At 40.9% G+C, this 23,003-nt stretch overlaps 1 protein-coding gene across 1 annotated transcript in view; it reads right to left on the bottom strand.

The window, feature by feature from the left end:
- Positions 1 to 23,003, bottom strand: part of EDIL3 (EGF like repeats and discoidin domains 3) — a 306,989-nt gene that overhangs the window by 5,873 nt on the left and 278,113 nt on the right. The window contains exon 10 of the mRNA XM_063129643.1: positions 5,943 to 6,098. Coding sequence (XP_062985713.1) covers positions 5,943 to 6,098 — 156 coding nt within the window. The remainder of the gene's footprint in view (positions 1 to 5,942; positions 6,099 to 23,003) is intronic.

Below are 23,003 nucleotides of genomic sequence, written 5' to 3'. Positions count from 1 at the left end.
CATGTGAACCCCCCTTTCTAACCACTGAAAATGAAGAAAAGCAGCATTCTAAAGGTATATTTTTGCAGCTCGCGAGGGTTGTATCCCTTGAGGAACTCAATGTTGATATAAATGCAGATAACTGGTAGCTAACGTGGCAAACACGAGACAGAAACAACAGGAGCTACTGTTCTTTTCACATCCTCTCCATTTGAAAGTAGGCAACCAGAGCTGAGCCAAAACTGTCTTTTCAGTTTTGTTGATACTTTCATTATTGTCAAAAGAGAACCGCCATTTTTAGTGTATTTTTTTGACTGCCCCCTCAGTCACTTTGAATGAAAAGTTTTCACTTTTGGTTTTCATGTAATTTGCTTAGTGGTTTTAATAAAGGTTCTCCCTAATCAAACATGTAAATCTTGTCATGAAAAGCAACATGTCACAAAATATTGGCTCAGCTGAATAAGCGACACAAAATTACAGTGAGAAACCTGGATTCCATACCCACCCATGAAATATCTCATGTAGGCTGCAACCTCAAACACATTTACTAGGTAGTAAGTTCCAGTGAAAATAATGGAACTTACCTCTTGAGTAAGCACAAATTGCACGGTAAGATATTAAAGCTGTACTGGCTGAGATTGAGTGGGTGCCATTTGCCAATCTACAGCCTTTTTTCTTTGAAATAAACATAATTCAAATGAAGAAATGGAACTCCACCATGGTCAAAATACACTTGGTAAGCTTTGCACCAAGTTCTAGTTTTCATTATGTTCCAGATTTACAGACCACCTTCTTCCACTTGAACCTACCTTCCTTCCAGTTAACATCTGCTTCAAAGACCGTATTCTGGGGGCCTTTCTACACCTAAGGATTATCCCAGGAAAATGGAGGGATTGCCCCTACCTGCTCCCGGGATCCCATGTGTGTCATTTCGATGCACAGGGATGATCCCGAGATGATCCCGGGATAAATGCCCTGGTTGTCACCATCTTTTGAGGCCATATGTCAGACAGGTTGTAACTGAAGAGATTCCTTCTCGTAGGGTAGCCATGTGTCCTCTTTTACAGAGGACAGTTCTCTATTGGAAAGGGCTGCCAGGGGACCATCCTCTTTTTAAAGGTGTCCTCTACTTGAAGGGCTATCCTGACCAATTCCAGTTTAAAGAGAAAGAACTGTAAGAACTGTTGCTCATCCTCAGGTATCACTTGAACAGCAGACTGAACAGGCAAACAAACTGTTCACCTGGTCACAGTCTTCTGCACTATGGCAAGATGTAATAATTTCTAAATTTTCATCTACAACTAAATTTGCATATGCACATTCTATGCAAATTGCTATTTTGGTGATGCATTTCTTCTTTTTTTGCAATTCATACATGGCTGCTTCATCTCAGTGGGGCCAATCAAAGAGTAGAAAGTCTCCCCCAGGTATGTTTACTTAGTGCCTCAGGTGCCAAAGTCCAAATTATTGGGGGTTGCAATGCTTGCCTAATTTTTAAGGTGAACATTATGAGTCACTGATGTTTGTATTCCAAGCCATGAAAATAACTATGGACCAGGAAGATCCTGCATATCTCCTGAAAACTGCATCGAAGATGTATTTTTTGGGACTCCAAAGCTTCTTCTAACATTGCCTCCTAACTGAAAACATCAGGTTCCCTCTTCAAATGAGTGCTTGCTCTTCAAATCTCAATGAAGATGTATCTATTGTTCTGTGAATGCAGGCTGTTCTAAAGCAATGATTACCGTTGATCTCCAAGGTCTACCAAGATCACAATCAATTGTTCGGTTGGGAGAAAGGGAAATTAACAGCAATGCCTGAGAAAACACTCTAAACTAAAATGAATGAACATGGGTGGTACTATTGAGCAAGACTATGTTTGTGTTTAAATGAGGTTAAATTTCTTCTGAGTTGGAATTAGTGTATTTTCCTTCTACGCTGTGTCAGAGTTAACTACAAACAGAGATAGGGAAACTCCCTGTTACCTTGGTCATGGTGGATTGGTTTGGAAATGAGACGAACTATTTCCAAAACTACTGGAAACAAGTAGAGCCAGTGGAGATGGTTGGCTCTGATGTCAGTGGGGTGGTGAATCTGCTCCGGGTTTTAGTCAGAAACAGCCAGAACTTTAAAAGAGCTACAGAGCTCTGACAAACCTGGAGCATATTCATTGTCCCACTGACACTGGAGCAACCAGCAGGTCTTGGGCAAGTTTGTGTGACCACTTCTGTGTTGGATCCTTGCCCCTTTTGGCTTTTAAAAGCCAGTAGGGTGGGAACAGCTCGCTGGGCCAGAGAGGAAAATAATGCCTTGCAAGGGAGTGGTCGCAGCCTGCCAGAAAGAGGTGGCAGTGAGACCACACCTAAAGTAATCCTCTCTGGACCCAAAAGATTGAAACAACTTTAAGCTGGTGGCAAATGTTCCTTTCATGGGCAACATCCTTGAGTGGGTGGTAGCTAACCAACTACAAGCATTCTTGGATGAGACTAATTATCTGGATCCATTTCAGTCAGGGTTCAGGTTGGGTTCTGGCTTGGAAAAAGCTTTGGTTGCCCTATATGATGACCTCTGTGAGGAGGAAGACAGGGGGAGTGTGATTCTATTGATATTCCTTGATCGCTTGGTGGCTATTGATACCATTGACCATGGTATCCTTATGGGATGACTGTCTGAGCTGGGAGAGGGGTGATGGTGGTACTGCATTGCAGGGGTTCTCTTTCTACTTGCATGGCTGGTTCCAGAAAGTGGTGATTGTGGAATATTGTCTGGCCCCATGGATTCACCAACATGGGGTTCCTCAGGAGTCGGTTTTGTCCCCCATGCTATTTAGCATCTACATGAAATCACAGAGTGGGGTCATCCAGAGTTTTGGAGTGTGTTATCATCAGCTCTATTTCTCCTTTTAATTTAATTTGTTTAAAAGTTAACTCACAGGCCTAGCACCAGCCTACTACTTTAAGGCCTTAGCTAGACCTAAGGTTTATCCCGGGATCATCCCTGTTCATGTAAATGACACACAGGGGATTCCGGGAGCAGGCAGGGACAACCCTGGGATGATCCCGGGATAAACCTTAGGTCTGGCTAAGGCCTAAGATGATTACCTCTCAGTTATATATCTTAGGGGACCCAAGCAATGCCGGGTACATCAGCTAGTTCTGTTCTAAAAAAACCCTCTGGATATACCGATTCTTCTGAAATATGACAGGATTTCCTAACATGTGCAGCTGAAGTTGTGCTAGAAAACACCCACTCGAGAGTGCTGTCCCATTCAAGTATATGAGCACTGAGAGGAGGGGACGTTTTCAATTACAGACCATGTGCTGCCCATGTAATGCAGCCCATTACAATCACACAAAAGAAGCAAGAAGCACAAAGCCCCAGTAAGGAAACACAATTTCCTCTTAATGTAGAGATGCCCACAGTGGCTAAAATTCTACATTTGCTTCCATGCTCAAACTCCTGCTTAGCTATAAATCCACTGGGCCACTTTGGGCCAGCCTAAGCAAGTTCAACGGATGGTTGGGTTAAGAAAATGAACATAAAAGGCAGGGCAGAAATGAAATTAAGAAATTCATGGTAAAGAGTTATTCTATTGTCAATACCAAGCTTGTGTTGTAAACCTGAATATATTGCAAAGCTGACACTACAGCAATACACCTTTCTCAGAAAGGAAGGCGAAAATTATCCTTGGGTATTGCTCTGCATCACAATAGGAACTGTTTGAAGGTTAACCCTACTTCAAGGCTTGCTCCCGCTGAGAGCTATTTGGGAAGAATGACTAACTGGCTGCAATGCTGAGGAAGAGGAGAAGGGAGAGGATTCCTTCCTCTTTAGAAAAATAGCTGCACAAAAGTTAACAGGGAACTGGAGTGTCTTGAGGCAGGTTCACAAATCTTTTCCAGTTTTCTGTCCCCCAAAGGATATTTTTTTAAAAAATTAGTTATATCAAATAAAGATACAATGTTTTATAAAGAATCTGTTACATTATCTGCTATTCATTCATTTTTATATAGTTATGAAAGCAAACCTAATTACTCAAACACACGTCTGTGATAAATCTCTTCTTCTTGAGACAGAAGTATGCAGTCAGTTTCTCCATCTCCACGATATCCCAGAATTTACACAGTTGTTTTGACATTATTCATGGGGTTGATAATTACTTCTATATTTCAGACATTATAATTTTACAGAGCAATCCAACAAATGTCTACTCAAAAGTAAGACCCATTGAGTTTAATGAGGCTTACTATCAAGGAAATGGATAGAGGATTACAGCTTCAGGTGCTGTGAGAAGAGTCTGCAGGAAAGGTTTTGGTAGTGCCCTTTAAATATCCCAGCAGAATTATAATGGGGTCATGACATTTTATAAACACATTTAAAGCATGAACAGGCTTTGCAGAAATGAAATAATCTGAAGGAAAAACATTGCATTGATTGAAAAAAAAAGAATATGACTTTGCTTGAGCCTTATAATATAGGGGATTGGAACTAAAAGGCAAAGTGTCAGTTAGCAGTGTTATGCCATACTACAGAACATGAAAAGGCAAAATGAGGAGGTATATTTAATTTGGACAGGAGTGGGGGATACATCTTTTTTTTCTTTTAAAGATGCAAAAGAGTAACAGAGTTAGCCCTTTGAAACTGATAGTTACTGAAAAGGCTCACATGTCCAGAAATGTATTTATCTGACAGATGGATTAATCCAGCTTTCCTGATCCTGCTGCCCTCCAGATCTTTTGGAGGATGACTTCCAGCTTTCCTGATGATTGGATATGTTGGGGGCTGATGGGAGTAGAAGTCCAAAACATCTACAGTGCACCAGGTTCCAGAAAGTTGGATTAAGGTGTTTCAGCAAAGATTTGAAATACTAATGTAAAGCCTCTGTTGCCATGGGCGCTAGTAGTCCTGCTCCTTTACCGCTTATTTGTCCCTCAGTCCCCTCACCACAGAGGGGCTCATGAATAATGCAAATGTGGCCTCTGCATAGTGAATGCCCCCTCTGAAATTTGCATGGGGCATAGCCCCAACCCTCCCTCATGTACCCTGATTGGCCACCTCTATCCCCTTCCTCCTCCTTGGTGGTGACAACAGCCTAAAAGCATGGCTGCACCAGGGCCTGTCTTCACACCACACTGATTGGCCAAGCAGGGCTGTCCGTTATCTTGCTGGCCTATTAAGTCCCAGGTAAATGAGGACAATATTGCTGATTAATATGGGCATACATAAGAATACATAGTTTAAGATTTATTACTCAAGATCTACCAGACTTGTTTCACTCATTTTTGTATAAGTTTGCACTGTGAATGTGGTATTTTTAATTTTTAGACGTTACCAAAAAAAAAAAAAAAAAAAAGGGGGAGCACAATGCTAAACATAGTGGTCCAAATTAGTGCACTTGCTAGCCTCACTTGCTTGACTGGGATTCCATTTTGCCCTAGTGTCATTTAATTGAAGTGGGTATTTCTAACTTAATTACACTTGCCACTAATATGCAGTTTTGGGGTAGAAACGTTGCCAATCCTCCAATAACTAGTTTTAAAAGTTATTTTTTTTAAAAGAAAAAATTATATACTTTTTTTTTAATCATGCCTATGTTCTTATTGGTATAGCCTTGATTTATTTTAATTTCCATTTTACTGCATATAAAAATGCATTTTAAAAATGAAAAGAAGTTTTTCCTTTAAACAGATTTGATTATACTCATATAAAATTTATATCCTACATTTAGCAGGTTTGAATTTGACACTTTACCTCTATGCACCTAATACTAAAGTATCAGTAAAATGTCAATGTATTATGACATGATTTCTTCCTGCTCACCTTGACTTTTAGCCATGGGACCTTTGACATGAACATCCCATAAACCAGGCAGCATACATTAACCTGCGGGCTACCAGCTCTAAGATTACCAGGGCTGCAGCTTCCTATAAAACATGCATTCCAAATATCAATTGCCTCATTACCTTATCCTTTTTTTGCTTTTCATCCTGATATATGGTCCAGTGCTCTCCATCATTGCTGTAGGCAAGTTTATAGGAGCCCACGAACTGTACATGACCAAAATCTTTAGCGCCTTGGGTAATAATGCCAGTCACTTTTGTAGGAACAAGAAGATCAATCTATGGATGAAAAACAAACACAAAATTGCAGAGTTAAAATATTTGAGTTCTCAAATTCTTTTTTTTTTTTAAAAGAAAAGCTTAGAATTAGTTGCGTCCTTGATCAGGTTACAAAAGATCTGATATAAAAGAGCAAAAGGCGTATTGAAAGTAATAAGAGCAATTCATTGAAATATACCGAATGATTTTTTTTATCAATCAAGTTAGTTTTTATACATCTTACATTTCCAGTGAAATCCTATGCATGCCTGCTCAGAAGTAAGCCCACTGAATTCAATGAGGCTTACTCACAGATAAACCTAAAGTTGCAATCCTATACTCACTTACTTGGAAATAAGTCCCACTGAACTGTGTGAGCATATTTCTCAATAAACTTGTGTAGGATTGCACTATTTGTCACTGAACAGCTCACACTTCCCAACATTTTGAAATAAATACCTTGGAATGAATTTACAAAATAACACTCCCCTCCTCACAAAAAATACACCATTTTTTCTAATCCTTGATGAGAAACTCCATGAACAATATTTCTGCAACGTTTCTTAGTGTGTAAAATGTTTTACAATTTTTATGTCATTCATTCTGACAAGGTATATTATTATTCCCATTTTAGTACAGGGATTTGATGGCTAAGAGACTGCAAAGCAAAACCACAAGCAGACAGTGTGTTGGCTGCAAATGTCCCTAAAGCAAATACTCATCATGTGTTCATGGTTGGCAACAGAAACTCTAAATATTGTTAGCCATGTGTACTACTAAAAGGGACTAAAGGCATCGCCCTGCAAACAATGCTCCTATTGACTACATGAAAAGAAGGACAGGGCTCCTGTATCTTTAATAGTTGCATAGAAAAGGGAATTTCAACAAGTGCCATTGGTATGCATGGTGAAATTCCCTCTTTATCACAACAGTTAAAGCTGCAGGAGCCCTGCCCACTTTTGTTTCTGGTCACAGAGGGCAGAGCTCCTGCAGTTTTAACTGTTGTGATAAAGAGGGAATTTCACCAGGTTCTCCATATATACAAATGACACCTGTTGAAATTCCCTTTTCTATGCAACTATTAAAGATACAGGAAGCCTGTCCTCCTTTCCATATGGTCACGCTGTAACTCAAGTAACTACATTTCTTCAGTTTGTGAATTGTGCCACACTTTGGAGGATAAGGAAGGGACAGAATGGGACAGGGAAAGGATAGGATCCGATATGGCCTCCTCACATAACATCCTTTTTGAACCCATCCATGCTACAAAACCAGGTACAATTATTATTATTATTATTATTATTATTATTATTATTATTATTATTATTTATATAGCACCATCAATGTACATGGTGCTGTACAGAGTAAAACAGTAAATAGCAAGACCCTGCCGCATAGGCTTACATTCTAATAAAATCATAATAAAACAATAAGGAGGAGAAGAGAATGCAAACAGGCACAGGGTAGGGTAAACAGGCACTGGGTAGGGTAAAACTAACAGTATAAAGTCAGAACAAAATCAAGTTTTAAAAGCTTTAGGAAAAAGAAAAGTTTTTAGCTGAGCTTTAAAAGCTGCGGTTGAACTTGTAGTTCTCAAATGTTCTGGAAGAGCGTTCCAGGCATAAGGGGCAGCAGAAGAAAATGGACGAAGCCGAGCAAGGGAAGTAGAGACCCTTGGGCAGGTGAGAAACATGGCATCAGAGGAGCAAAGAGCACGAGCGGGGCAATAGTGTGAGATGAGAGAGGAGAGATAGGAAGGAGCTAGACAGTGAAAAGCTTTGTACGTCAACAGGAGAAGTTTATATTGGATTCTGAAGTGAATTGGAAGCCAATGAAGAAATTTCAGAAGTGGAGTTACATGGTCAGAGCGGCGAGCCAAGAAGATGAACCGCCCAGAGAGCTTTGGCTATTGGGTGGTATAAAAATGTAATAAATAAATAAATAGCTTGGTCTCACTACCAGAGATCAGGGCAGAACTGGTTCCATGACAGAGTCTCAGGCAAGGCCTTGAGTAGAGAGCCAAATGATGTGCCACTTAAAATGAAAGTCACTAGAATGAAAGTCACCAAAAAGTCACTATGTCCCTACAACTGGGCTGCTGGACATCCTATAGTTCCCTTGAGTGAAGAGTTGTATTTTCTAGGACATGGAGAGAGCAATGTTATGATCCCTAGATAGCATCTGGGGGGTGGGAAGCGGGCATGAGACTGTTTGGTTTCTGGGATCTGAGTTTGGCATCAACTACCACTTAAGGATCCTTTCAATAATTGCTATTACGTTGGAGCCCAGAAACTGAGCCCCCTGTATGTATGTCTCCCTCCCCCTCATAGCTGGTGTGGTTTTCTCTGCACTGGCTATGGCTCCACACTCAGAAATGGAGTATTGAGCCATGGAAAAGGGGGCGGTCCCAGGGTCAAGGATGGGAGGAGACTGGGGAAGCTGTGTTATGCTGCCTCCTATGCATGCCCCAGACTCCTTCCCTCCTGCTTGGAAACACCATGGCTAGATGGGCAAAATCACTCATCTAGCAAAAATGCAGGGCAACCAGAACACAGAGGCCCTCATGCTCCAGCTGCCCTGTATTGAATACTCCATAGCCTCCTACCTCGGAGGCTGCTGTCTATCTCCATAGGATTATGCCCTAATAGAGATATCTTTGGTACTGTGTATCCATGGAAATCAAGCACAGTAGGAAACTATTTTGGGCATTCCCAGTTCTATCAGTAAACCAGTAAGAAAGATGACTTGTTTTGGATTTATTTATTTATTACTATGTATTTTTATTAGCCCTCACCTTATGATACCAGGGCAGTATATAAAATGCAATTCTAAAAAAAAAATCCCAATATAATATACAGCAAACAAACAAATAAATAAAAGAATATCACCTACAGCTTCTTGGCATCCACTATGGCTTTAATGGGACGTGGATTGCATTTTATATGCCTTTATCCATATCACTCTCATCAGTAAATTAGGATTTTTATTAGCTGCTAAAATCCCTTAGTAAAACAAACAAACAAATAATTTCTTCAAGCTACTTTGTAATTATTTTTACAAAGGTCTGATTTAGACCCAGGTCTGATTTAGAACTCAACCTTGAAGCATGCATTATGATCTTCAGACCATTTTGGGGGGTTTGTTGTTGCCCCAAGCAAACAATACATCTTTGATGGCCTGACATGACAATTGCCTCTACACTACTGACTTTTCACATCAATATCAATTGGAAAAACAATGATGACTCAGCCTTTTAGGATGAATTTGGAGAACAAATGGTCAACTAGTATTTTGAGATAGGACACTGTGCAGGAATCTGTCTTATACTGAGACTGCAGGCTCATCTAGTCCTACTATGCAGCACCTTTCCAGATTCAAGGCATCACCTGGTACTTCTTACCTGGCCATGCCAGGGATTGGAGTTGGAGCATTCTGTGTGAAACACATGTGCTCCAACACTGAGAAATTCAGTAATGCATGAGACAAACTCACCAGGCTATTTTAAATGATAAAACATTTGCCACTGAGAGGTTTTTTAATCTCTTTGGATCTGAGTGATAATAAAGCTTTATTACCTTATAAATCCATTGAATATTAAGATGATTACCCCCTGTTTTGAATTTAAATGAGAAGCACTCTGGATATCATGGCTTCGTAAAAGTTACTTACATTGCTATTAAAGACATCATCACAGTATCTTTTTCTAATTGTGTGTGTCTATGTAATTCATTTTCATAATATAATTATTATGAGGATAACAAACAGGGGGTTAAATAGTTGATGCTTGGTTATTGTGTCATCTGCCAGGACATTTTCACACCATGGTTGGTTATTCAGCTGAAATAACCCATGCAATTAACCAATGCTGTGCAGAGTTGATTATTTTAAAAACTGTTGGTTATCGTGTTGTGTGTTGGGCACCACTGACTATTTCATCTCACACAGTTGGTTATTTTTGGTGACTACAGAGTCCCCAGGCAAGAGTGACCAAAGCGGTGGCAGCTGCTCTAGTCCAGCCAGATTTTGTAATGTGGCCCAACAGTATCAGTACCGCTATAGTACTTCAATAAAGCAGTAGTGTAGATCTAGCCCAGTTTGCCCCTTGGTGGCAATGGATGCTCTGCTGAGAACCTGAAGTGTCAACTACCACTTAAGGATCCTTTCAATAATTGCAATCCTGCTCAAAGCTATGGTCCGCTGATTTCTGTGGCAGTTGTACAGTTCTAATTGTGAGGATGAGCAAGTTCCCAAGAACCTGATGTATATGCCTAGAGTGCATCTGTACATGCATGGGGACTTCCATGGTTTTCATTTCAGGATATGGCCATGTACACGAAGATCTGTCTGGGTGAGCAGCATTAAGGCAGTACCATATGTGGAAGTGCGTAAACATTTTGGGACATACGTGACACACACATACTTTCCGCTTTATAGGTAGGGATTCACAAACCATACCCTCCTCCTACCATGCATGTAGATGGAATTAGGATTGGGTTAGGATTGCACAGTTAGAGTTCAGCAGCTCTCAGCCATGAGATTTAAAGGGAGTCTCTCTGTTCATAAGTGAAAACTTTGAATACCGGATGATAGGGAAAGAAACAAAGTGGAGAAGGATTTTGCTTTCACACATTGCTTGTGGGCTTCCTGGAAGCCTCTGGCTGGCTCTTAATGGATACCCGTGATGCTGGTCGAGAGGCATCCTCGGCTGGGTCCAGCAGGAGTGTAATGAGAACATGTTGTTTTGGATTTTGTTTAAAAGGCAATCAAGTGATTGCTAAGGATAGAGGGCAAATTAGCATGACATAGAACTCATGTACTTTTCAAAAATGAATGTTCTTAGCTGAATCAGAAAGCATATACTGTGGAATCAGAAGGCACTTCCCTTTGTTTTTCGTACACTTCATTTTCCTGTTTCTTCTTCTATATTCAGACCTGTCTTTTTACTTTGGGGGTCCATCAGACGAGCATTTTATTGCACACTCGCTACTGCCCACTCACGGTTTTTCACGCATGCTTTTCACACTGTCCACCTCCCGCACACCTCCCACTCCTCCTTGCCTTCTTCCTGTGACAAAATAGACTCCCCAAAATCTGACTTTTTTGTGGGGGGATGGGATGGAAAGTGCCACCAGTCTGATGGACAAGCAACAGTAGGGGCAGAGAAGCGACAGTAGGGAACCATGATTTCCCCTGTTCTGATGGAGCTCTTTGTCATATTATATCTTACTGTTCCTTTTGATGGCCTATTGCCTTTTTAAAAAATTCGTCTCCTTTTCCTCCCTTAGGTAGGTTAGGGTGAGGAAGGAGAGCTGAGTGAGTTATGTGGGCCATTTGTGATTTGATTGCTCCTAAATTTTAAAGACCTATAAAAACCACCACCATCATCATTATCATCATCATCATCTTCATCATCATCTCTTTGACAACATTTACAGGGGGTTGGACTCGATGGCCTTGTAGGCCCCTTCCAACTCTGCTATTCTATGATTCTATGATCACCTAACATTTACAGCTCTGTTATTTGTTTAGTGCTTCTTGTTCCATTTATTAATTAGCAATTGGCTATGTATTGTGGGCCAATGGGCCATGGTCATATATGTTCAGCTCTTACCATTTTATGGAGATCTTACCTTTGCTTTATTAACAAATCTGTACATGAAGAGGCAGATTGCCAAATTGTCAAACAACGGAATTATCCACATAAAAAGATTAGAATGTAGCTGCGGCTTCAGTTATCAGCAAGTTGTTGAAGTGGGCAGGGACAATTAGTCCACTATTAGAGAGCTCATTAGCTACTATAAAAAGAACCATCCACAGTCTCCTAAGAGGCTTCCATTATAGGCTGGCAGTTGAAATGGGGAGAACTTAAAGTGGTCACCATTAAAGCAGAAGGAAAAGGATAACAACAAGCAATATCACTAATTTTTGTTTAGTAATGTAATTTGGGGAGAGGCTCTAGCACTGGTACAAATGTTGTCCAAAGCACACAGCCAAGGACATAGAATTTATTGGTATCTCTGGGGTATATGAACAAATAGACTATACCAGGTAGACCAACAATTAACACAGTTACTGAACTGTTCACAAATAACTGCTCATTTACAAGGTTAAATCTGCCTCAGAAATATTTATTTAGGCTTAAAGATTTGGTTTACAGCAGCATTAAACTCCCCAGCCCCACAGAAATAGCTTTTGTAAAGGTAGCCTCATCTAGCCAATACAGCACAGTCATATGCATGTCTACTCAGAAGCTAGTCCCCTTAAGCTCAATGGAACTTACTCCTAGGTAAGTGGTCCTGGGATTGCAAGAAAGATTTCTTCGCTTAATCAGCTTAGATTATAATGTATTGTGTAACCTACTTCAGGTGCTATTGCTCTAAAGCAAGAGTGACAAAACCATATTAGTAGACCCTGAGAACAACAAGGAAGCTTGGAAGATGTAGTAGTCAAAATGGAACAAAACGTGTTTGCTTCCTTTAATAAACATAATGACCAACAGAATTACAGAAAGTAGGTTGGGTGAAAAAATACAATAAAGGTGCATCATTCTACCCCTTTAGGTATTGACACCTAAAGTGCGTTCATTCCATCTATTTGAAGGGGCCTTAGCTCAGTGGTCCATGCCCAGCTCAGAGCACATGTTTTGCATGCACAAGGTGCCAGGTCTGATCCTCAATATCTCAGGTGAAATGGAACCCAAGTGGGAATGAACTCTACACGAAATCACGTCTATCAAAATAGGCAATATGGGGCTAGATAGACCGACCCAGTATAAGTCAATTCCATATGTTCACAAGCGTAGAAATACTTTCAAATGGAGCCTGGCTCGATGGAAAATCAAAAGTACATGTTGAAGAATCCAACCCCAAACCAGGGTTATGATTTTACCTGTGGAAACAACACTTAAGCACTGTGCAGATACCCAAATGTAGAATTTTCATATTAACCTGGCTAGAAAATAGAAGGAACTTAGAAATTAACATTATGTAGCAACATAGCCCCCAAAATAGAAGCCTAATATTTTTATAATGGTGTGTTTAGTTGCAAAGTATTAGGTAGGATGGCAAAGAAACTACAGAAACAGCACATATACTGTGAATTCAAGTTAAACATGCTGAACGGTACACTCCACCAAGCCCTGCCAGAGCATATTTCTTCTCAGTTTTGTGAATGCCAGGGCAAGATTGTTGCTGACCCTCAAGAGTGGGATTTTCTACCTGATCTGTCCCACCCCTTTGCATGGGAAGGTTAAGTATGATAAGATTGATACCCCTCACCTAGGAGTACACCCCACTGAACTCAATGGGACTTAGTTTTGAATAGACATGCATAGGATTGAGCTATAAATAAATAAGAAAATAGTTGCTGGGGAGTGAGAGGGAGGTTGGTTGCTTGGTTGGATGTCCTGCTTCCTTTTTGGCATTTGCTTTTTGGCATTTGGAAGGATGCGTTTGTTTTTTAAGTCTTTAAAATATGTTTAAAACATGGCTGTTTTATGTTCTTTTTAACTAACCTGTTGTAAGTTGTATTTTACTGCTTTTTAAAAAAATTGTATTAACATTTGAGAGCTGTTTTTTTAAGCTGTTGGGGTAAGTTGTATTTTATTATATTGTTTTACTTTGTATTTGTATTAACTTTTGTGAGGTACCCTGAGGGCCTTTGGGGTGAAAGGTGGCATAGAAATAAACTATATAGAATTGATTTTCTCTCTCTCTCTCTCTCAATCTCTCTCTCTCTCCAATTATTTCATGCAAAGTCTGTTGAAATGAATGCAGGTTTTCACTGCAGCAGGGCTTGGTGCTGTTGCATTTCCATCAATTGTATTTCTTAGCCAACTGTTGCACTCCTGAGAAGTGGCCCAGCCAATTCTTATTTGGTGTCAGACGGTAAAGAAGAAGCATGTATTAGTACAGCCTATGACATCCCAGGACAGTATCCAACTGGGTCATTCCATTAGTGCAAATGATGATGCACTAGTGGAAATTAAGTTCCAAACTAAGTGCAAGAGGAGAATCCAACTAAAGCAGCTCATTACGGTATTCAAACCACTGAGGTTGCTTTGAAAATCAATACAAGCTTTAAATAAGCAAGCATATAATCTAGGAACCCCATCCAAAACACAGTATCAGCTCAATACAAGGCCTGAAAAAGACATTTAAGTTGTTGATTAGGGTAACATTACTCTTAATTTAGCTTAAACCATGTTCATTTAAACCACTTAGAATGTTAGGGGCACACTTTACAAATAATGTACTTAACACTTCCCCGAACCTCTGGAAACATAAGTTTATTTAAATACTGAAGTTGACATGCAATGATCCTAGGGAAGTCTATAGAAGGAGTTTTGTGATTTCCTTCCTAACAATAATGCTATGCGGTCTATTTTATGAGCCACAGACACATCAATAAGCACTATCAAAGGAAAATTAAAGCAAAGAATGCAAGGTAAAATGTTGGCTCTCTTGAAAGCTGACATTTACACTCCTAGTAACATCATCAACTCAGACAATATTTCCATAAATTACATTCATTTTATGCACTTTCAATGCATTTACAGTAGCAGATGCCCTAGTTACATATTATGAATGCATTGCTGTGTGGTTTGAATCAGCGGAGGTGTTGCCATTGGATCAGAATAAAAACATCTTCTGCACACCTTCCCTAGGACAGGTGTGTCATATCATATCACATCAGCCTAAGGGGAGCTCCAGGAGGTATTCTGACACACATTTACCCACAACTGGTCTGCCTAACAGATGCTCCCTCTTCTTGTGGGTATGGATCTACGCAATGTAATTCACCCATTCTTTAGTTCTCCTTCGAGACACCTTTTGGAATAAATGCTGCATAGCTCTACCTTAATCCCTTTGAGAGCATTGCAACTGAATGAGAATATGATGACAGGAAAATTTACGGGCTTCTTTGGACAAAAAAAAATGTATAGGGACAATGATTTGTCTACCGCACTTGAAATATGTCACAATTTTTTAAAAACCCCACCTTACTCCCCCTTCTCTGAGCAATAACAGTTCTCAGCATGTAGCTAGTCCCTTACAGAGTCCAAAGTATGTTTGGCTAGTAGTAGTATTGAAGACAAGAGAGTGTGCTGTGCTTAAAGCCACCCTTGAACTGGAGACTTCTTGATTCAAAGGGCCATCTCTTAGTCATTACTCTCACATCAACTCTCAAAATGCTGCCTTGTTTCAAATTGTCCCTGCATTTTAATTGCCTGCAAAGCCTATTCATCGTATGTAAGCCAGATGGGAGATAATTTAATATTTGCATAGCACTTTGATTTGTTCTATGCACTTCTAGTTGTAAGTTGTCCAACAACTTAAGTATCAAAGAAGATCCTTGCTGGATCAGACTAAAGGACTAAATAGTCCAGCATCCTCTTCCCTACAGTAGCGAAACAGTTAGTACAGAAAGCCCGCACGCAGGATATGGGGGCAATGGCCTTCTCCCACTGTTGTTCTCTAGAGATTGGCATGTTGCCTCCAATTTTGGACAAAGCGTATAGCCATCATGGCTAGTGGACACTGATACCTTATCATCCCTGCATTTGTCTAATCACCCTTTAATACCATGTATGTTGGTGGTCAACCCTCTAAGGGCCAGATCTACACCAAGCATGGTATGAAGCTTTGAAAACATTTTGAAAACTGTATATGGGGTGTGTCCTGGGCCCCAACAGTTGTCACTACTGTTATAAAACATTTTAAAACAGTAGTGTAGATCCTGCCAAGGTCAATAAGTATTATTACCCCTCTCTCTTCCCATAATGCAGATGGGAGGACTGAGGCTGAGAGAGTCTTGCCTAAACCACCTAGTTATTACATGGCAGAGGCAAGAGTCAAATGTGAAAAGTAGGGAGCAAGAAATTATGTATTAATGCCAAGTAGCAATGCACTCAGTGGAGGCTGGTGGCTCCGATATCATGGAATGGTGAAACTGTTCTGGGTTCAGTCAGAACCCTAAAGGAGCTATCCAATGTGCTGAGCCTATTTTGGGGACAGGGTTGAGCACCTTGGACAGCTCCTTTAGAGTTCTGGCTGGTTCTGACTGAAACCCAGAGTGGCTGCACAGCCCCACAGACATCAAAGTCACCAGCCTCCACTGCTTGTCCTACATGATTGAATTGGGTGGAATATTAATGGTGTGGAATCACTATTTCAACCAGTATGTCCTCAGCTCCTTGCCACAAATTTGCAACGTTCATACCCGATCATTGACACATGACATAATTTATATGTGACCCTCGGCTAAAGCAATGGAGGAAAAACCTACTTGTCTTTCAGCTACCTTTATATCCTTTCAGTTCTCTGACACAAATCTATTCTATCACTTTAAGATAAGGGTGGTTCCTCGAAACTTTAACACAAAGTGTGTGTGTGTGTGCCCCCGTGTGCATGTGTGAGTGAATGTGAAGAGATTGGGATGAATGTTATTTTGCCTTACATAGCCTGATAAGGGGGAATACATTCAAAAGAAATTGCTCAACAAAATATATTCACAATGAAAGGGAAAGCATTATATTTTACACTAAATATTGTCAAAGTATTATACTTCCCTAAGGAAAAGGATGGATAATAATACTAGGGTTGCAATCCTATGTACCCTTCCTTCGGAACCAATTGTGCTGAACTCAGTGGGACTTAACTTCTGAATAAACATGCAAAGGATTGAACTACATGAAAGAGGAATAAAATGCCAAAAATATTTTTTAAACAGCCATTAATAGAATTACCTGCTCATCCCCAAAGAACATGTTTCCCTGAATAAGAAGGTCTTATATCTAGAAGACATTTCGGCTTGGATTTTGTTCGAGATTTGGAAGAAATGAGTTCCATAGCACTAATTTTTATTTTTCATTTGATAAATTATACTCTGAGCTGCAATCGGTTTAATTTAAGTTCTCTACTTTAACGTTATAGCCCTATTCAGGTATTATAACCACCACTTATGTGAACATGCAAGTTGGAAGCAAGACAGTACGCTGTACCCCCTCCCTGACATCAGGCACAGCATCTTGGCCCTGTGGGTAAGAAGAAGGACCGAGGGGACAGGAGCAGGCCGAGGAAACATCGGGGCCTGCTCCAGTTGGACTCCCCTCCTTTGGGAGCAGGACAATCCCATCAGCCCTTTCCCCAGTCCACTTAATTTTTTTCTCTCTTTACCTCTTCCCTCCTGAACTCCTTTTCCTTGTGTGTCATGTCTTTATTAGCCTGAGGGCAGGGACTGTCTTTTTTGCTAAGTGTAAGCTGCTCCAAGAGCCTTTTTTGGCTGAGGAGCGGGCTATAAATAGGATAAATAAATAAATAAATAAATAAATAAATAAATAAATATTGCTCTCCCCCACCAGAGTTTGTGAGTAGAGCATGAACTTCTGGAGGGGGGTGGGTACATGCCTACAGCTGTACACACACAGGATTTCCCACCAGATATTCAAACTTTGCATGGGAATGTCAGGGGGGGGCATGTCACACACATGACTCTTGGGCTGGGGCTACAGGGCATGGCCCAACTCCCTACTTGCATTTCAAGTAAGTGGTTTATAGAATGTCCAAATGTGTGTAATGTGCAGTAGAAATGGTCCTGCTTACTTCTGAGAAAAGGAAGTCAATAAAAGTCAAAATCTGAACTTCAAAGCACACTTACTGGGAGTAAATCTCCTTGCACTCAGCAGGCCTTGCATTTGTGTAAACACGCATAGGAATAGACTTATTGACTCAAGTGAGAATCAATAAATGAGATGTGGATCCAGCTGCTGGTTTCTGGACTAAGGTCCAAGGCATGCATTACTTTAAAGACACAGCTAGCAGCTATGTCTTTCCCCCTTTTTACTCTAGAGTAAATATATCCCCCGCAATCTGCATCAGGACCCAAGAACTGTTGTGGCACCAATCTGGATCAGCCACCACCACGTATTACCCAATAGAAGGGTAACCATATGAAAAGGAGAACAGAGCTCCTGAATCTTTAACAGTTGTATAGAGAAAGGAATTTTAGCAGGTGTCATTTATATGCATGCAGCAACTGGTTAGAGTGACAAGATACAAAAGAGGGCAGGGCTCTTGCAGGTTTAACTGTTGTGATGGAGAGGGAATTTCACCAGGTGCTGCATGCATACAAATCACTCCTGCTGAAATTCCCTTTTTCAATACAACTGTTAAAGATACAAGAGCCATGTCCTCCTTTCTATATGGTCACCCTAACCAATAGTGATCCATTTGTTTAACTCCAGACTGAAAAAGAAAAAGAGTGCTAGCTATGTCTTTAAAGCAGGGAGGTAGAATGTATGGCCCACCAGATGGTGTTGAACTGCAGCTCCTGTCATCCTTCCCCACTGTAGGGTGACCATATCGAAAGGAGGACAGGGCTCCTGTATCTTTAACAGTTGTATAGAAAAGGGAATTTCAGCAGCTCTTTTGTATCTGGGCAAGAAGGCAAAGCTCCTGCAGCTTTAACTGTTGCAATGAAGAAGGAATTTCACCAGGTGCTGCATGCATACAAATGATACTTGATGAAATTCCCTTTTCTAAACAACTGTTAAAGATACAGGAGCCCTGTCCTCTTTCCATGTGGTCACCCTACCCCATTGGTTATGCTGGCCACAGCCACAAATTCCTCAGTCCTTTAAATAATGTGTGCTTTGTAGGGATGTCCAGGTTTTGTGAAATCTGTCCCATCTGAGTTTCTTGGACTGTGCAGTACCATTCATTCTGGTGTTGGTTCTCAGATGGATTTGATTTTTTTTCTGTTATGTGGAAAAATACGCAAATAATTATGTAAGAAAGTTTGCAACAATTTACATATCAGTATGTAACATTTCGTGTATAGTCCCCCATTCCATTTGACTCCCACCTCCATATTTTTTCCAGCGTTGCATATTTCAGCAGAAACTGCAAATGAACTTGTGTAAATTTTGGGAAAGTAAACCCCACCCCCAACCAAACCAAACCAAACAAAACCACAAAAACAAAACAGAAATCTGCAGACTCCATGTGCCTTGAAGAGGCAACAGATTCCACAGGTGGGATTCTTAGAAATCCGGACTCATATTAGTCCGTCTCGAATTTCTCCATCATCCGCAGGCTTTGCGCCCAAAAGATTTTGTTGCCTGAGGCAAAGAAGCAAATTGCACCCATCAAACACCCAAGTCAAGGTGCATTTTGACCAAAGCCTGCCGTGTTATTTTGGTACATGAGACTGAAAATCCCATAAGCACCTCTCCCAATCCCTGGCAGTAGAAATACAATAATAACAACCTAAATAATTTGCTGCCCTTTTATGACAACAAAATCCTACCACCTGAAGTGACTGCCTCACTCTGCCTCATGGTAGGGCTGGCCCTAAGTCTAAGGACCAGACTAGAAATAATGGCAGAAGCTGTATGTCTTTAAACACTGAACTGCCCCAATTGGATAGAAAGAGGAGGGTGAATCCAATTTGAAAAGTAGAAGGGGTAGATGAGTGAGGAGTGAAGAACACTCCACCTGCAATTTGTCTCCCTATACCCCAACACCCCGTTTCAGGCAATTCCCTTCCACCTTGGGGTACAATACCAGAAGTCACCTTGGCTGAGAGAAAAGTGATTTGGAAGAGTTGCTTCAGGAAGTAAGCCACAATCAAGGATTGGGGGAGTTCAGCTCCTTTCAACCAGGTGACATGTTGCTTTTAAAATCACCTCTCTCATGCCCTCTTGACTCAGCTCTAGGTCCAGCTCCATGCAACTAGAATTATCCCATCCAGTCTGACCCTTGCACAGATTTACATACCTCTCTAAAGCTGCTGTCTTATTTTAGCAACAACATGAGAGGATTTTGCTTAAAAATTTTAGTGGAATAAAATGGTCACCTGACAGCATCACCACACTGTAAAATGGCACTTACTTAGCAAGGACAAAACAAATAAATAAAACATTTTCCTGAAATCGCTGGGTCTTATTTTCAGCCAAATGTGCTCAGGATCAGGATGCCTCACTTCTGGCTGGTCTGTACTCTATAAATTCTGAATGGACCTTATGTTGCTGGCACATTGAAGATTGCTTTTCTAATTGCAGTGATAAATAGCGATGAGCAGCAAATGACTCATAGTCACGGCATGCTGTTTCAAGGCAAATACGGCCAACACATTATCAATAGGCAACAGCGATAGGCTTTATCATGGAAGCGCAATTGCCAGATTCCAATTCCAATAGCAGAGAAGAGACAATAACTTTTCCTTGTGTGTGTGTGTGTGTGAGACACCACCATTTAATTGTTGATTGTGCTATTACAGTGCTATAATATCTTGTTATAGCTGTATGGCCAATTGGAAGACCCTGCTATCAGCGACGTAAAACCATTAGCTGAATGCAAAAAGAAAGAGGGAGAGAAAGACTGCGCATGTGCTCACATCAGGCCAGTAGCATCATAAAAAGTAGTAAATCCTCCTAAACATACCCTGAATAAGAATTCCAATCAACAGTGAATTGCCATCAAATTAACAAAACAAAACAAAACAAAAAATCTCCAGAAGCACAGAGGAATAAGATAGCACCCACTAGAGAGTTTACCATTCTGGTGAGTCAAGCTTTGGCAAGGACAATGATCTGCAACAGGAATTAAAATATTTGGCTACATGGGCTGAATGCCAGAAGTGAAACGGAGCACAGTTATTTGGCAAGGCTTGTCCATGAACACAAGAGCAGCTCATTCTGGAACTGTAAATAAAGGAGAGGGAAGCTATTAGGCACACAAAGGTATGTTATCCCTGAGAAAAGAGGAAATTGAGACCGTGTCTACACCAGCCGTTTATTCTAGGATAATATCAAAGCTGTCCCTACGCACAGCTGATCCTGCTGTGATCTCGGGTCGACCCCTCAGTTATTCAGGAATATCGCTGACTGCTTTTGTCATGGTCTTTTTTTGGCTCTCTCGCTACAATCTCAAAGTCTGTGGCTGGTGTGACCCCCCTTTGCAAAGCTGCTGCTGTTCATCATGAGCTCCTGGCTCAGCAAACAGCCAACCTGCTATGAGGGGCATGGGCATGGGCATCGGCATGTTTCATCGCCAAATGTTTTTTTTAAAGACACACGCATACGCATATATATCTCTGCGCAGCAGCACATTTTCGACACAGTACCCAACCCCCCTTGTGTTGCTATATGTCTGTGCTGGTGCGCATTTCTCAGGAGTTATTAAAAATAAATAAATCTGTGCCCTATACCCATCTGTCTAGTCCTGCCCACTTCTGCCAATACACATTCAGAATCACTGTCACGGGGCACACGTTCTCCTGCAATGGCTCTCCTTTACTTGCGGTAAACATTGGTGGTGTCTGCCCTGTGAACGCTGATTGCAGAACTGGGGAAACTTGAATCCACCCCTCCTCCATTCCAAAATGGCTGTAGGTGTAGATTAAGTGATTATGAATATACTATTGTGTCAAAGGTTAGCATCGCAATGGCAACCGGCTCTGAATTCTCAGTTGCATGCTTACTACCACCAAAATAAGTAGACACCATCTTTTACCACTTCTGTTCAGTCCTTGAATCACAATATCTCCCCTATAAAAAACAAGGGGCACTATCTGCTAGTTGATGTATCCTCCTGACTTATTTTTCAAACCCTTTCCTCCCTCAGCTGTTCCGTGCTGTATAGAAGCCTTCTCCAACCTGGTTTCTTCTACCTGTCTTGGTCTTCAATTTTGATCAGACTACCTAGCATGACCAATGGTCAGGGAGGCTTGGAATTGTAGACTAGTTTGCATCGTAAGTCACACACACTTGTCAACATGCTCCTGTTGATTTGTCTAAGGAGCCAAATCTACTGGGTACAGAGCAGTTTGTCCCCTGGCAGGAACAGAGCGATGGGCTGCAAGGAAAAATGGTTCCTCTAGTACTAGACTAATACCCAATCATCCATTGTTCCTGAAGAAAGCACTCACAGATGCAGAATCACTTTCAAAATCATGTAAGATATGCACCACATCTCACCCAGGTTCATTAAGAAAAGGGCAAAAGGAACACCATTTTATGAACCCTTTGTTAGAAGGTATGAGTATGAAGGCTATTCAAAATGAGAAGGAATGGATTGGGGGAGAGAGAGAGAGAAAGAGAGAGACAGAGAGGAGGAGGAGGAGGAGGAGGAGGAGGAGGAGGAGGAGGAGGAAGAAGAAGAAGAAGAAGAAGAAGAAGAAGAAGAAGAAGAAGAAGAAGAAGAAGAAGAAGAAGAAGAAGAAGCCGCTTGTACATCCTAGTAAGTAGCTGAATATTGCTAGGGGGAAAAAGCAGAGATCTATTTATTTGGAAGGTTTCCAATAAACTGATGGTTTGAATAGGGTACAATAGCAAAGATTCTATGGATCAGTTCCAGCTTTTGCAGCACAAACAGTAACAACTGTGATAACTAAAGCAATCATCCTCTGCCCACCTTCCTATATACATCCTTACAGCAAACAGGAACTATGATACAGAGCTGTGGTGCCTCATACAAAGAGGCATGAACATAAGCACCTAAGAAGAGCCATGTTGGCTCAGACTATGGGTCCATCTAGTCCCACATTCTGTTCACACAGTGGCCAATCAGCTGTCGACCAGGAACCCAGAAGCAGGAAATCAGTGCAAAAGCACCCTCATACCCATTTCCCCAGCAACTGGTCTATAACAGTCTTTCTGCCTCTGATACTGGAGGTATGAACTCAAATGAACTCCTTGCATGGCACTCCTTGCACTCCTGCTGATAATATCCATGGCATAATGCTTTGATATGCATCACCCTTACTCAAGAACTAAATTCAGAATAATTTAAGTTAGCCTGCCTTTTCTTAATTCCAAGGATGGCAACGATAATCATATTCAATATACACTACTAGGTTTCTCAAGGCACCAGTTCATGTTATTTACATAATATGAAAGTCTTCAAGTACTTATTGTTTATCTTC

This window comes from Elgaria multicarinata, chromosome 6 (genome assembly GCF_023053635.1).
Source record: "Elgaria multicarinata webbii isolate HBS135686 ecotype San Diego chromosome 6, rElgMul1.1.pri, whole genome shotgun sequence".
Classification (NCBI taxonomy): Eukaryota; Metazoa; Chordata; class Lepidosauria; order Squamata; family Anguidae; genus Elgaria; species Elgaria multicarinata.
Note: the sequence above shows the minus strand (reverse complement) of the source record. Positions and strands in the feature narration are given on the sequence as shown.